This window comes from Camelina sativa, chromosome 19, assembly GCF_030686135.1.
Source record: "Camelina sativa cultivar CO46 ecotype springtype chromosome 19, ASM3068613v1".
Taxonomy (NCBI): Eukaryota; Viridiplantae; Streptophyta; class Magnoliopsida; order Brassicales; family Brassicaceae; genus Camelina; species Camelina sativa.
This window is the reverse complement of record NC_141898.1, coordinates 9,442,590-9,458,910: the sequence shown is the minus strand read 5'-3', so window position 1 is coordinate 9,458,910 and position 16,321 is coordinate 9,442,590. Positions and strand designations below refer to the sequence as shown.

Genomic DNA, 16,321 nt, shown 5'->3' with positions numbered 1-16,321 from the left:
ATGAATAATTTTTTTCTGTTTGTGAAATACAATTTATTTTTAATAAGTAAATAGGTTATAAAAATGATAGTTAAATACATTTTCAGATTTAATAGTTGATTAAATCTTTCATTTTAAAAAACTAATAGAAAAAAACATTGGCTCATAATATTTCAATGGCATATTTATGTAAATAATAATGAAAATAAATGTATTTATTAAAAAAGTACATGAGCTTTGTGAGCCCGACACATCAATTTTTGTTGTGAGAGTGCTTCTCTATTAATACATTTGTTGTGATTTATTTAGTGTATTTAATGTACTTTTATTCTTAAAATCAAATCAATAATTAATATTTTTACTTTTACAATGAATGATTAAATATATAAATGAGTATTAAAAAAATATAAAACAAAAGTACTTAATAATAATACAATAATTTATTATTTTTCTTAATTATAGTGAAAATCCTACAAAAATAATATATTATAATACAGAATACAGAGGGAGTATTGTAATAAGAATTTAATCACAAGGATGACGATAATGTCAGACCTACCAAACGATCTGCTAGAGAAGATACTCTGTCGTGTTCCAGCCGCATCTCTGAGGCAATTACGATCTACTCGTAAACGATGGAATAGTTTATTAAACGATAAGATATTCACAAGAAATCACTTGGACAAATCCCCAAAACACTTTCTGATTTTCATGTTGAATGAGTTTAGGGTTTGTTCCGTGAGCCTCAATTATCTCCATGGAGTTGTTCCATCCGTAGAGGTTAAAGGTGAGCTTAGCCTACCAGATCCGTATTATAATAACTTATATCAATTCGATGTTTGTGAGGTCTTTCACTGCGACGGCTTTTTGTTATGCATTGACAAATATTGCACTAGAATCGTGGTTTGGAACCCGTGTACTGGACAAAAACGGTGGATCGAGACAAGACATGGTCACTAGCTAAACGAATACTATGCTCTTGGATCTTACCAAGACAGCAAAACGGGTGATAAGAGCTACAAAATCTTGTGCTGTTGGGGTTATATGGACGACAAAGGGTTTGAAATCTATGAGTTTAACTCTAATTCATGGAGAGTTGTTGATGTCACTCCTGATTGCAACTTAGGATGTATTGATAACGGCAAGTTCTTGAAGGGAAAGGGTTACTGGATGGCTTGTGAGAAAAAAGAAAAGTTTGTCGTATTCCTACTCACTTTTGATTATACAACAGAGAGATTTGGACGTCTGCCTCTTCCCTCTCAGTGTACTGAAGCTGATTATCTAGTTATGGCTTTATCGGTTTTTAGGCAAGAGAAAGTTTCCGTGTTATTACATCCCATAAATACATCATCAAGGACAGAGATATGGGTGACAAATGATATCGATGAGACGGAAAAGGTGTCGTGGAGCATGCTCGTAGCAGTGGATTTGAATCTAGTTACTGATTTTTTTCATTGCGTAAGCGTCAGCTTCTTGATCGGTGAGGACAAGAAAGTCCTCGTGTGTATTGATAATGGAACCGACGGCAATAACATGGTTTTCATTGTTGGACTGGACAATCAAGTGAGACAAGTGGATTTAGGACTCGCTTCAAATTGGCCATTTTTGTTTAGTTACGTTCCAAGTTTAACTCAAATCCACCCTGAATGATTAATCATCTACAGGGCAAACTTCACTTTCTTGGATTTACTTCACTGTAATCTTGAATAATTGATAAACTTGTGTTTTTTCACTAATTCATATATTTCCTTTCTTTTAATTAAAACACCGTCTTTGAAATTTGTGATCAAGTTATATTATATTTTCTTACATAAAGACGAGTTATGTTTCACCTTCAATTTTCTAGTCTATATTGTTCTGCATCTTTATTGAGCGAGCTTGAAGAGCCAGCCAGGTCTGGTTCAGGCCGATCAATCTAAGAGGATGTATGTTGACTGTACGAGTAAAACTCACACAGATAAGTTTAACCGATAAATTATAATCAATTATATAAAGAGACAGATTAAGGTGAAGAAAGCGGATTTCTTTACACAAAATATAAAGTTTAATCCGTGTTATAGTATGGGTAATGATCTAATCTAGATTGAAAACCCATAACTCTTGTGTCAAAAGAAGATAAAAATTATAAAAATTTAACCTGATCGATCTTAAAAACCACAAAGCCAATAATACAGTACGCGTTTAGTTAAGACCGTGTTGTCTATAACAGAAGTGTAGAACAAATAAAATTAAATAATGGACTTTAGACCTGTATAGTCGGTGCCTCCTTTGAGTCGCATTATAAAGTCGAAAGCATGCATGTAAGTGGAATCAACATATAAAGCTTACTTACAATCTAATGATCGATATATAATATTAATTTTGATGAAATTGGTTAACGCTAACAGAGAAAATGTTAAATGGCTAATAGGTTTCTTCAAATATAAGACAAAGTAGAAAAATGAATCAAACATATATAGCTAGCTGTAAAGGTGTTGTCATAGCTTGACTTATCAGTGTTGTTTTTCATCATGTGATCCCAAAAAGGTCAAAGGTTGTTCTCGTGCGTGCTTGTCCTTCGCATAAAATTAACAAACGTTAAATAAACGACTTGGCATCTTAACAGATATATATTTAATTATTTATTAAAAGAGGTAAAACCAATGTAGATTAAATTTAAAACCTAGCGCTAACTCAAATGTGCAATTTTTTACGGAATTTGAAGTCAAACTCACATATATATAATCCAATTTGATCATAAAACTGATCAGTTAACTAATCGATTGTTTCACGTAATCAGCAAAATGTGCTACCACACACGAGAGTAGCATGCCGATCACTTCATCGCAAAGTGATTCCCCCATTAACTTGCAAATAGCGACACGTTTAAGTAATATCCCATTTATGTAATACGTAGAAATGCATAAAGTGAATTGGAATAAAAACTCAGTTTTGCTATAGGTATTATTATTAGATACCTAATGGCTAATTGTATATATCTACTGCCTAATTAATTTAAATATGAAGCTGACTTGTCGCTAAAATTGTTTACATATACCAACTACGATGATGATTTTCTTTTTCCTTTTCTCATTTGACAATCAAATGATATTTACAATAGTTTAACATATATAGGGCTTTGTTTTATAAACATCTACGGGATTAGTATTTTTATAACATATACAAATCTTGGTGATGATCAGTATTAGTTTCGAACCAAATTAAGATCATATATACCATCATATTTACCAATTGTAGACTAGTTAGCTATTTATTTGTTTTGTAATCTTCTTTCTTTCAGTTTGGAGGAGTACTCTTTCATCAATAACCTCAATTATATTGTTCAACTTTTAACCTCCTACGTACTGTTAATATCTTAGAACCCGTTTTGCGATCAATAAAAATACTCGAAGCATCTTTGTACATACAAAATATAAGTTATGTATAAAGGTGTTGATAATTGTTAAATTACGTAGCTATCCTAAAAGGCAAGCTCCATAGAAATCGGAACCCTTATTTAAAGATTAAAAAGACCCCAACTTGATATTTTAAAACGCAACATATCTATCTATATAAACCGTATCAGAGCACTTGAACCACATCATCATTCATACAATCAAATCCCAAGGCACACAACAACTAAAAAAACACAAACACCTTTCTATCTTCTTTGTTCGGTTTGGCAATGGATCTAGCCAAACACACACGACTTCAAATATTGGGATGCATACTCCTGGCATCACTTGCATTAACAATGGCTGATACACCACCGGGAATAGCCAAGAACCCAAGCCACGCAACATGTAAGATCAAGAAGTACAAACATTGCTACAACTTGGAACATGTTTGTCCTAAGTTCTGCCCTGACACTTGCCATGTCGAATGTGCCTCTTGCAAACCCATATGTGGCCCTCCTTCCGCTGACGATGATGGTGGCAATGACGGTGGCGATGACGGTGGATACACTCCTCCCGCTCCTGTTCCACCAGTTTTACCGCCACCTCCTACACCTTCCGTGCCAAGCCCTACACCGCCAGCTTCGCCACCACCTCCAACTCCTACGCCGTCCGTGCCAAGTCCCACTCCACCAGTTTCACCACCACCTCCGACTCCTACACCGTCTGTCCCAAGTCCCACTCCACCAGTTTCACCACCGCCTCCAACTCCTACACCATCTGTGCCAAGTCCTACTCCTCCAGTTTCACCACCACCCCCCACTCCAACACCTTCCGTGCCAAGTCCTCCTGGTACACCCACGACACCAGTCCCTCCATATTCTCCTCCTGTAACTCCTACACCCTCTGTTCCAAGTCCCACTCCTACTCCACCTTCCGTCCCAACTCCTCCAGGATCTACTCCCGCGACTCCTACACCTTCCGTCCCAACTCCTCCAGGTTCTACTCCCACACCTTCCGTCCCAACTCCTCCTGGCTCTCCCCCTTACGTTCCCCCGCCATCAGACGACCAAGCAGGAGCCGGAGTCAGAAGGGCTAGATGTAGGAAGCAGGGATCTCCATGTTACGGAGTTGAGTACACTTGCCCTACCGCTTGTCCCCGTTCTTGTCAAGTCGATTGCGTCACTTGCAAGCCACTTTGCAGTATGTCATCTTAATCCATCGATCTCCTCCATAAAAATACCTTATTACTCAATTACATAATGTATGCTAAATATTCATGATATATTGTGATGCAGATTGCGACAAGCCAGGATCCGTTTGCCAAGACCCACGTTTCATTGGAGGAGATGGTCTCACTTTTTACTTCCACGGCAAGAAAGACTCCAACTTCTGCCTTATCTCTGATCCTAATCTTCACATCAACGCACATTTCATCGGCAAACGTAGACCAGGTATGGCACGTGACTTCACATGGGTCCAATCCATTGCCATGCTCTTCGGCACTCACCGTTTATACGTCGGAGCCCTCAAGACTGCCACGTGGGACGATTCCGTTGACCGGATCGCCGTCTCTTTCGACGGAAACGTTATCTCACTCCCTCAGCTAGACGGTGCAACATGGACTTCTTCCCCTGGAGTATACCCTCAGGTCTCTGTCAAGCGAGTCAACGCTGACACTAACAACCTCGAGGTATGCCCTAAAAAATTTATTACTTTAGCCACACGGTCGCTTAAAAGAACAAATTCAATCATAGAAAGATGATCTCAAGTAATACTATACTATCTTCATATATAAACTTAATGCTTAATAGTAGTCAATCAATGTATTTATTTTCAGGTTGAAGTAGAGGGTTTGCTTAAGATCACAGCAAGAGTGGTGCCAATAACAATGGAAGATTCAAGAATCCATGGCTATGACGTGAAGGAAGACGACTGTCTAGCTCATCTTGACCTCGGCTTCAAGTTCCAAGACCTTAGCGACAATGTTGATGGTGTTTTGGGACAGACTTATAGGTCTAACTACGTTAGCCGAGTTAAGATCGGAGTCCACATGCCTGTGATGGGTGGTGACAGAGAATTCCAGACCAGCGGACTTTTTGCACCTGACTGCTCAGCCGCAAGGTTCACCGGTAACGAAGCAAGCAACGGTGGACAGAGCAAATTATTGGAGCTCCCTGAGATGAGTTGTGCCAGTGGCGTAGGTGGCAAGGGAGTGGTCTGCAAGAGATAGGACACTCCTCCTGCTCCTTTTACTACTATATACCATTATACAAATTGGTAACTATAATATTATAACTTAATAAAATGTGTAACATGGTTGTTTTTTCCTATAACAATATTATTATCGAGAAAAAGGAAACATGTAATAATACATGTAATTTTATTTTTCCCGAATTTATTGAAATGTGAATTTATACTGATTTTCTTAATGTTTGCTTTACAAGATTTAATGATTTTGAAAAAATTCGAATATATCTTGACAACAACAGAAAACTTGTAAAATGCAAGTATGTAACGTATATCAAAATAAAAACTAGATACGAGTCAGAGCATCAAAGCTGGTATCTCCCTATCCGTATGTCAGGCTGTCAGCGTTTCTCTAGCTGAGACATACTTATTTACTTTCTTTGGTTTGTTGGTTAAGCTTGAAGTTAGCTTGGAGAGCAAGCTATCCCAATCTACCAAGTTATGGAATAGGATTATTTCTATTTAGGAGTCATCTAAATAATGTTAGTTTACCTATTATGTAAAAGGAAATTAGTCTAGAGATCTCTCTATATAAAGAGTTGCCAAGGTGTGGTATACCTTTAAGAGTTTAAGAGAGAATAAGAGGGCTTTAGGTTTTGAGAGATTTTCCTAAAGATTAATAAAAGAGAGTAATTCTTTTAACTTTTGTATTCTTAAATTCTATATTTGGTATCAGAGCAAAAGATCCTTGTTCTGTTTATCCTCGGCGTGGTAAAGAAGAAGAAACCAGGGAGGAGAAGTCGTTGTGTGTAGCTAACATGGATGATTTAATTCCTGCAAATTTTGCAACTGCAACTAGCAAATCAAAGGAGAACGGTCCGTCCTCAATACAATGTCCTATGCTGAACTCGGTCAACTATACAGTGTGGTCGATGCGTATGACGGTGGCGCTAAAGGTTAACAAAGTGTGGGAGACCATGGAACCAGGGGAAGATGATATAGAGAAAAACGACATGGCTAGAGCTCTTCTCTTCCAATCAATTCCAGAAGCCTTACTCTTGCAAGTTGGTAATCTTAAAACCTCCAAGGCAGTTTGGGATGCAATAAAAACCAGGCACATCGGAGCTGAGAGGGTTAAAGAAGCGAGACTTCAAACATTGATTGCTGAGTTTGATAGGATCAAGATGAAAGAATCCGACACAATTGATGATTTTGTTGGAAGACTCTCTGAACTTTCAACAAAATCAACATCTTTAGGAGAAGATATCGAAGAACCAAAGCTTGTAAAGAAGTTTCTTAACAGCCTGCTAAGGAGGAAATACATACACATTGTTGCTGCTCTTGAACAGGTGCTCGATCTAAACACCACTTCTTTCGAAGTTATTGTTGGTCGTTTAAAAGCTTATGAAGAAAGAATTAGTGGTGAAGAAGAAGCTCTACATGATGATCAAGGGAACCTCATGTATGCAAATACGGATCATCAACCCTATCAAGACAGCTATAATGCAGGAAGAGGCAAAGGCAGAGGTCAAGGTGGTAGATTTTATGGTCGCGGAAGAGGACGTGGATGACGTGATCGCTATAATGATGGATATAGACAAGAAAGGGAAACATCTAAAGTGACTTGCTATCGTTGTGATAAAGTAGGACACTATGCGTCTAATTGTCCGGACATACTACTTAAGTTGCAGGAGACCCATGAGAATGATGAAGAGGACACACAAACCGCTGACGCATTGATGATGCACGAAGTAGTTTATCTTAATGAGCGTAATGTGAAAACAAACGAGTTTGAAACTCATATTGATGGTGATGATGTGTGGTACTTAGACAATAGGGCAAGTAACCACATGACTGGGAATCGGTCCTATTTCTCAAAGCTTGATGAGACAGTCACAGGTAAGGTCAGGTTTGGAGACGACTCACGCATAGACATAAAAGGCAAAGGATCAATTCTCTTTGTTACTAAGAATGGCGATCGCAAGATTTTAGCTGATGTCTACTTCATACCTGACTTAAGAAGCAATATTATAAGCCTTGGACAGGCTACTGAGTCCATGTGTGACGTTCGGATGCGTGGTGACGTGTTGACATTACGTGATCAGGACGGTCGATTGTCGGTAAAAGCTGCAAGGTCTAGAAATCGGTTGTACAAGGTACCTATGGAAACAGAGAACTCCAAGTGTCTACAGCTTATATCTTCTGGTAATTCAAGCAAGTGGCATTCTGGATTAGGACATATTGGAAGCGAAAGCATGAAGACAATGAAAAGCAGAAACTTTTCTTAGGAATGCCAAACCTTGAGGTTGAGAAGGAGGTTTGTGCATCATGCTTACTTGGTAAACAGGTGAGAAGAGTTTTTTCCACAGTCAACATCGTTTCGAGCAACACATGTACTAGAGCTTATCCATGGGGATCTTTGTGGCCCTATTACTCCATCTACACTGTCTAGGAACCGGTATGTCTTTGTTCTGATAGATGATTGCTCACGCTACATGTGGACACTTCTTTTGAAAGAAAAAAGCGAAGCTTTTAGCAAGTTTAAAGTCTTCAAGGCAGCAGTTGAACGAGACAGGCATGACAATCAAAATGTTTCAAACTGATCGAGGTGGTGAGTTCCTATCACATGAGTTTCAACGTTTTTGGAAGAAGCTGGAATCAAAAGGCAGTTAACCGCACCTTATACACCTCAGTAGAATGGTGTAGTAGAACGACAAAATCGAACAATGATGGAGATGACCAGGAGCCTCTTAAAGCATATGAATATGCCTAATTATCTATGGGGAGAAGCTATTAGACATACTACATATCTAATAAATAGAGTGGCTACCAGAGCACTTGTTAATCAAACCCCATATGAAGCATTTAAAGGGAAGAAGCCGAATGTGGAGCACCTCCGAGTATTCGGATGTATAAGTTATCCGAAGACAGAAGTTCAACACCTGAAGAAGCTTGATGGTAGAACTAGAATGCTTGTGCACCTTGGAACTGAGCCAGGATCAAAGGCTTATCATTTGTTGGATCCGACAAGTCGAAGAATAACAGTGAGTAGAGATGTAGTTTTTGATGAAGAGAAGAGTTGGCGATAGTGTAATACAGGTAATGAAGATGTTGATGGTTCAGGAACGTTCATTCTTACATTTGGAGCTTTTGGTAATAACGGTTTAAGAGAAGGAGGGAGTTACGGAAAAACAGAGGACACTTGTGAACAGAGTCGCGAACAGAGTCGCGAACAGAGTTGAGAACAGAGTCGCAGTTTCGATAGAGTAAGTAGAAGAAAATGAGTTTCCTGAAACGGAAAAGGACCTAGATCAAGATGATCATGAGGAGGTAGAGGATCAGAATCAAGAAGTACAAGAACTCCAAAGGTCAACAAGAGTAACGAGGAAACCAAGCTATCTACAGGACTATATTCTATTTGCATAAACAGAGGTCGAGCGTCTGCTGTTTGCACTCAATGAGGAGCCATGGGATTTTAATGAAGCTAAGAGTGAGGAAGTTTGGCTACAAGCGTGTCAAGAAGAAATGTCCTCGATTATCAAGAATAATACATGGAATCTGGTCGATCTTCCTCCTAGAGCTAAGCCTATCGGTGTAAAGTGGGTATTTAAGATTAAACGCAACTCTGACGGAAGCATAAACAAGTATAAGGAACGGCTTGTGGCGAAGGGTTATGTGCAGCGTCATGGGATTGATTTTGATGAGGTGTTTGCCCCTGTAGCATGCATTGAAACAATTCGTTTTATCATCGCTCTAGCAGCCTCTAACATATGGGAGATACATCATCTTGATGTAAAAACTGTGTTTCTTCATGGGGAGCTGAAAGAGGATGTTTATGTTAATCAGCCAGAAGGTTTGTCATCCTAGGAAGTGAGGACAAAGTCTACAAGTTAAATAAGGCCTTATACGGACTTCGACAAGCACCTAGAGCTTGGAACAATAAGCTGAATCAGATTCTCAAGAAGCTTAACTTCGTAAAGTGTTCTAAGGAACCATCTATGTTTCATAAGCAAGAGAAGGAGCATCGTCTTATTGTGGCTGTGTACGTTGATGATCTCCTTGTCACAGGTTCGAGTCTTGAAGTAATCCTAGACTTTAAACGGCGAATGGCGTTGAAATTTGATATGAGTGACCTCGGTAAGCTTACGTACTACCTCGACATTGATGTTTCTCAATCCGACTTTGGTATTATTCTTACACAAGAAAGATATGCTGACAAGATCCTGAGTGAAACTGGTATGGGAGAGTGTAATGCAGTTCATATACCCATGGACTTTGGTGTTAAGTTTTCTAAGGCTCAAGTTGAGAAGAGCATTGATGTTAAGGAGTATCGGAGAAAAATTGGATGTCTTCGTTACTTGATTCAGACTCGTCCTGATCTTGCGTACTCTGTTGGTGTTCTAAGTCGTTACATGCATGATCCCAAGGAGTCTCACAGTGCCGCGTTAAAACAGATACTGAGATATTTGCAGGGAACTCGTTCATACGGTCTTATTTATAAGCGAGAGAAGAATGCTTGACTGGTCGACTTCAGTGACAGCAGTCACAATGTGGACGAAGATGATGGTAGAAGTACGGGTGGTCATGTCTTCTATCTGAATGAGTGTCCTAATACTTGGTATTCTCATAAGCTTGATACGGTGGCTCTGTCGTCGTGTGAAGCTGAATTTATGGCTGCTACAGAGGCGGCAAAGCAAGCGATCTGGTTACAAGAGATCCTAGGTGAAGTTACCGGAGAACCTTGTGAGAAGGTCTCGATTTTACTAGATAACAAGTCAGCAATAGCACTCACTAGGAACCCTGTTTTCCATGGTCGTAGCAAGCACATCCACAAGAGATATCATTTTATACGTGACTGTGTAGAGAATGAACATGTGGAGGTGGAGCACATTTCTGGTGAGGAACAGAAAGCTGATATTCTAACCAAAGCTCTTGGTAGGATTAAATTTAAGGAGATGAGAGATCTTCTTGGAGTTCAAGATGTGTCAAAATGCGATTTCAAGCTTAAGGGGGAGAATGTTGGTTAAGCTTGAAGATAGCTTGGAGAGCAAGCTATCCCAATCCTACCAAGTTATGGAATAGGATTATTTCTATTTAGGAGTCATCTAAATAATGTTAGTTTACCTATTGTGAAAAAGGAAATTAGTCTAGAAATCTCTCTATATAAAGAATTGCCAAAGTGTGGTATACCTTTAAGAGTTTAAGAGAGAATAAGAGTGCTTTAGGTTTTGAGAGATTTTCCTAGAGATTAATAAAAGAGAGTAATTCTTTTAACTTTTGTGTTCTTAAATTCTATATGGTTTAATGAAGAATATGAAAAGATAATATTAGAAACAAACTTTGATGCAAACGAAGCAGTATCTAATAAATCAGTAGTAGAAAACTCCAAATTAGACTGTGAGTTAGAATGACTTGAAAGATTAGTTTTTTCTAATTTTTTCTTTATATAGAAATAGTAAAACAAACTAAAAACTAGCAGAAATTAAACCATCAGCTGATTTTAAAATTTATTAGTTTTCTTCTAGCAAGAAATTGTTTCCCTTGATTAATACTAATTTTGAGTAATGTTGGTTACACTCCAACAAAATATGCTATATAAAAAAGTGGCATCTGCATGTGGATAAGTTATTCACTTAATTTATGATGAAGTGATTCTCCCATAAAGGTGGAAGGATACGTAGAATATGAAACATCATCATCTCACATTCTCACTTCCTAAAAATGGTTTAGGAAGCGCAAACGTACGTTGCTTTGGTCAAATTAAATAACTTGTTTTTCTTTAACTCTAAACCAAGAAAAGACTTATCTATTAATGATTCACAAATATGTTCTTTTCAGTAGAGGTTTTATATGATTCGACGAAATTTGAGAGGCTTTTATTGGCCTATATGATAAGAATAGGATTGGGAGCAAGTGGTTCGTGGAGCGAGGTCTTCGCCAAGGAGTTAAACCCTCACCGTCAGACTTCGCATGGCGTTAGTAGTCGTCTGTTTATTAGATAAACAAGTAGAAGATTCGACCTAATGCCAAGGAAAAATGGATTTTGGAAGTATCTCTCTACTTACGACGAGGTAAGAAATCATTGATTGTTTTATGATTCCAAATACTAAAGTCATATAACACAAAGACGTAAGACCAATGTATAATTTTGTGCAGTATAATACTAAAAGAACAGAGCGATACGGTAAAGCAAAAAAAAAACCGTAGAATTCAACATCACAACACAATGAATGGATTTAACATTCCCTGTTTTTATGTACACATCTTCCTTCTTTTGATCACCCTTTCTTCAATCGCTTTCAAAGTCGTCTTCATCCCCAAATGAGAACACTGATGCATCAGCAGCCATGACCTTGAACTCACTCTCTGAGCTTGAAGAAGGATTGACCCCAGCCCCAGAGGGTTTCTCTGTTGCTTCAGCCTTGCTAACCGTTGTTCCTCCTTGCACGGGCTGTGATGATCCCTTGTTTCCAGAAAGAGACACTTTCTCAGTCGCTTTAGCGAGAACAGAGGTTTCATCTGCACTCCGTTTGGCTTCTGGGGTTTGAGAAGAAGCCGATGATGTGGTTTTGGTCGGGCCAGTCGAGTCTCCTTCGTTATCAGAGAACACATCGTCCTTATCAGGATTCTCTGTTTCTTTATTGGGTCCTGGAACCGATGCAGAGCCGTCTACGGGGGAAGCATTAGCTGCTGGAGTTTCTTCCGGTGTTGTGGATGCTGTTTCAGAACTAGGGTTCGTAGGGATTGTTGCATTTATATCAGCAAGAACAACTTCAACCATAAATCCAGGCGACGGTAGCTTCCTCTGCATTGAAACAAAGGTTAAACACAAAGATATATCATTTCAAAACAGGAGGATTGATGGAGAAAGACCCCCCAATCAGACTTCACACACAGAGTCAAGGATTCAGTTATATTATACCTTGTCAAACGCGTCAAGCTCACTGGTTTTTAGGATCACTCTATTTTCCATCATTGTCGTGTTTAACCAGCTGACAAGAGCATTCAAAAAATAGTAGTGAGAGAAGCAAAATATAAAAGAGATGTAAGTAATAATGAGTTTTGGATAACGGTCCTAGCTTCCTAACCAGTAAAAATCTCCTTGGCGGTCATGAAAATGGATTTTGAAGTCCCCAGCCAATTCTGTTAGACCTGGCTCTCCGGGTAAGGCGAAGACCATAACCCCTTTCTTTGGGGCACTGAACCAAAAGTCTTCAGGCTGCAAAATCATAAAAATTCCACTAAATGTGAATTTACAAAGGCCTTAACAAAATACTAGATAACGACAAGGTAATAACAATAACGTACCGAGAGATCCTTGGTCCGAGGATGTTTTTTCGTGGTAAAGAGAACACCTGCATATAATTTACAGTAAGATGTTAGCTCTGCATGATACTGGCTTTATATGTTGTCATGAAGCAATGGATCGGCCAACACACCATTATGATCTGAAATAGTGATGGATGGCCTAATCCAATAGGGACACCTATGGAGCCGGAATCCCCTAAGCATACACCTAAAAAAAAAAATTGTTCGATCTCAATAAACAACTGTATGCTATATCAAGGTATAGAATAAGTCAATAAGATGCTTACCTACGGCCAGGTTGGTTTTCCCCGTTGAAGTAGGTTAAAATTCGTTCAAAGTATTTCACATATCTCTACAAATAATGATTTAAACAGACTCAAATTTCCGCAGAAGAGTAAATAATGTCTTCATGAGCGGCTTAATTATATAAATTACAAAACTAGACTTACAATTTGGCTGGGTAGCACAAGTCCTTTTCCATCCACACATCGTTTCTGGTTGTAGAAGTCCATGCACTCTTCGGCAGTCGGAAAGAACTAGATAAGAAAAGGAATCATGATTGGTTCCGTGTGATGGATTGTTTTATACAGCATTAGAATGAATTTCTTACCTTCAGATACAACAGAAGACTACATATCATAAGCCCTGTCCTTGCCATGCCAGCCTTACAGTGAACAACCACAACATTCTCAATGTCCTCCTTCAACCATGAATATGCACTTTGGCAGAATGAGGTGATCAAATGGATTGGCGGGCAATTATGATCATCAAATGGGAAACTGGCCACCTGGAGGTAAAATAATCAGCACAAAGTAAGATGTATAGGGACACTAATACGGACAAAAGATGGAGGGTAAATAGTAAACAACTGTGCCCGCATTATATATACATCATAGTAACCACCCTAGAAAAAGAAAGCATGCTGTATAAAAGAAGTGGCTATATTATCTGTAGCAGAGAATTAAGCCACTTCACTGCAGCAGGTTTTGATATGATCATGTCCAACGATTCAGGTAAGAAATGAGCAAATTATCACAAGATTCACAACTTAGTACATATGCAAAGATGTAAACAATCTTTTCGATGGATACTGTTTCATAAGTACTTCAGAGCTAAAGAAACTTGAAATAGTGCATTGGAAGATCTACAGAGCAAATTTTCTTTATTTTGAGTAAGACATTCTTTGTTGAGGAGGCCATGTTTGTCAAATGCAAGGAAAAGAGGATGGCATACCTTCCCTTCAAATAATGATACATCATACAACCTCTCTGAACAAAGATTGTAAACCTTGTATTTTGCCTACATAAAAAAAAGAAATCAATTATATGAATAGCACAAGAGAAGAGCCAAACCTACCAAGGCTGTAGCTAACTGCAAAACGCATCATACATAAATTAATTTCCAAAAGGAAGATGGCAAGATGACATTGTACACGTTCGAAATAAATATACATAATATGAATATCGAATACCAATTATAAATTCTTATATCCCTGAAATCCAACTAATATCACAAAAGTCAAGAAACTCAATATAAGTCTACACAGACTAATATGTTACAGCCTCTTCAATTTGAGTGGAACCATCCACTCGACAATATCTAATTAGGCAGAGCTGCACATGATCAAGAACTAATAACATAAGGTGAAGTGAACCAGTCTCCATGTTAAGAATTTCCAAGTGATACAAAAGAGAGAACTAACTAGATTAACAAGAGAAACAGCAAAAAATGCATCATATGGCCAAAGATAAGGGATTAATTTGATTTGCTAACAAATAAGTAATAATAGTACCTTGTGTTGAGTTTCAAGAAAGTTGATAACTTCTTCCATTTGGTTACGGTAGAAACCCTACAATAATGTTTGAACAAATATTGGTCATATCATATTAACTTCAAAAAAACCCATGGGAAACGATTACAACAAGCATGCTAAAAATTGACTCACCTCGACATATCCAAAAAAGCCAGAACTCATATCACCAGCAGGAAACCCCATTGCAATAATGTTCTCTGTTATGTACGTCAGATCCAAATCAAATCCTCCTTCCTAAACCACAAGTAACATTTGGTTTGAGGAAACAAGCTATCATATGACACAAAAACTTATAAGTACAAGTTAACAGCACCTGATATCTTCTTTTGTTCTGGGATACAGCATGTCGAGCCTTGACTTGCACTGCCTTGACAGCATTCTTTGAAGTATCAACCAAACCTTTGGTAATCGTCCCAATGAAACTAGATTCTGTAGCAGTTGATGAAGTCCCATCCGTGGTCTCATTAGGTTGAGGAGATTTCGGAGATAAACGAAGCCCTAACCCGCTCGTAAACTTTGCAAAAGCAGACTTTTCGTTAGTCTCCACAGCAGAGTCGTTGTGTGTGGAAGCAAACGGCTGAGGAACTTTCAAATTTTTAGCCCACGTTGATATCCCAGAAGCAGATAGTTTTGATGCAACACCTTTAGGTGAATTATCGCTTCCAGCTTCTACAACAGCAGGGGATGCAGAAACAGCAGCAGGAGGAGGTGGCTGATCATCTGGTATTGTTACAGCAGCAGGTGGAGGCAAATTCGGTGACTCAGACGACATTGTTTCTATCTTCTTTCCTGGAAAAAGACATCATCACATTCAACAACAACAACAACAAAAAAAAAAATACATTTGAGTGAAACATTGTTTACAAATCTAAAAAACTACACAAAGTCAGAATTAAAAAAAAAAAAAAAAAAAAAAAAAAAAAAAAAAAAAACTGATTTCGCATTTAAGTAAATATAACTATTAGCCCGAAATTATCATTTGCGTGATCTAATTCGCTTGAGAAAAAAAAACACAATCGTCTTTGTTCCGAACTCAATAATTTTTTATTTAAAAAAAAAAAAAAAAAAAAAAAGCAAATTCGGAGAGTTAATCAAACAATTAATGTGCGATCATCAGGCATGAACACTCACAAAAAGGTAAGCTAAATCCAATGGAAATTTTTTTAAAAAAAAACCTCGAAAGCAGATCAGAGAATCAGAGAATCAGAGAATCAGAGAAAAATGACAAATCCAAAGCATAAAAGTAAAAGGCAAGAAGAAACCTCAGAGATCAAGAACCATATATCCCGAGGGAAAACGCTTGCTTCGGCCTTCGTGGATGAAAATTAAAAGTTGAGAAGATTATGAACGCGCGCGATGTTCAGGAGGAGCAAGCAAAGCTCTTTAGGGCTCTCGTCTCGACGGATTCAGATTAGATTTTCAGTGTCTCTCTCGGTGATCAAGTCACGTGGGAGTTTTCGTCAACAATAAATCTGTGCCGTTAGATCTTTTATAACAACGTTTTGATGGTTTTTTTGGATCTGAAGAATTGAACGTCGCACGTGATCCTCATCTCTCCACTTTTATTTAAATTTTAACCCTTTTTTGTTTTTTAATAGATCGATGGATCATTTTTGGCATCACAAATTGGGTTATGTTTTTGTGATTTTTTACATTT

The 16,321-nt window shown here is 38.2% G+C and overlaps 3 protein-coding genes and 1 pseudogene across 3 annotated transcripts; 3 read left to right on the top strand and 1 right to left on the bottom strand.

Annotated features, from left to right (window-relative positions):
• Window positions 1–516: 516 nt before the first annotated feature.
• On the top strand, window positions 517–1,629 carry LOC104767641 (putative F-box protein At5g47300 pseudogene; annotated as a pseudogene).
• A 1,915-nt stretch (window positions 1,630–3,544) lies between these two features.
• On the top strand, window positions 3,545–5,785 carry LOC104765810 (uncharacterized). The gene is made up of 3 exons (XM_010489585.2): window positions 3,545–4,556; window positions 4,652–5,046; window positions 5,194–5,785. The coding sequence occupies exons 1-3, from the start codon at window positions 3,644–3,646 to the stop codon at window positions 5,584–5,586; spliced, it is 1,701 nt and encodes a 566-aa protein (XP_010487887.1). The 5' UTR covers window positions 3,545–3,643; the 3' UTR covers window positions 5,587–5,785.
• A 576-nt stretch (window positions 5,786–6,361) lies between these two features.
• Window positions 6,362–7,831, top strand: LOC147920355 (uncharacterized). Its single transcript, XM_087501036.1, has 2 exons — window positions 6,362–7,076; window positions 7,191–7,831. The coding sequence occupies exons 1-2, from the start codon at window positions 6,362–6,364 to the stop codon at window positions 7,829–7,831; spliced, it is 1,356 nt and encodes a 451-aa protein (XP_087357162.1).
• A 3,784-nt stretch (window positions 7,832–11,615) lies between these two features.
• Window positions 11,616–16,292, bottom strand: LOC104765809 (phosphatidylinositol 3,4,5-trisphosphate 3-phosphatase and protein-tyrosine-phosphatase PTEN2A). The gene is made up of 13 exons (XM_087502354.1): window positions 15,927–16,292; window positions 14,978–15,453; window positions 14,797–14,898; window positions 14,644–14,700; window positions 14,085–14,150; window positions 13,462–13,638; window positions 13,301–13,387; window positions 13,139–13,203; window positions 12,983–13,059; window positions 12,852–12,898; window positions 12,632–12,762; window positions 12,466–12,535; window positions 11,616–12,348 (listed from the first exon to the last, which is right to left on the bottom strand). Exons 2-13 carry the CDS (start codon window positions 15,434–15,436, stop codon window positions 11,833–11,835), a joined length of 1,854 nt encoding a protein of 617 aa, XP_087358480.1. The 5' UTR covers window positions 15,437–15,453; window positions 15,927–16,292; the 3' UTR covers window positions 11,616–11,832.
• Window positions 16,293–16,321: the final 29 nt, after the last annotated feature.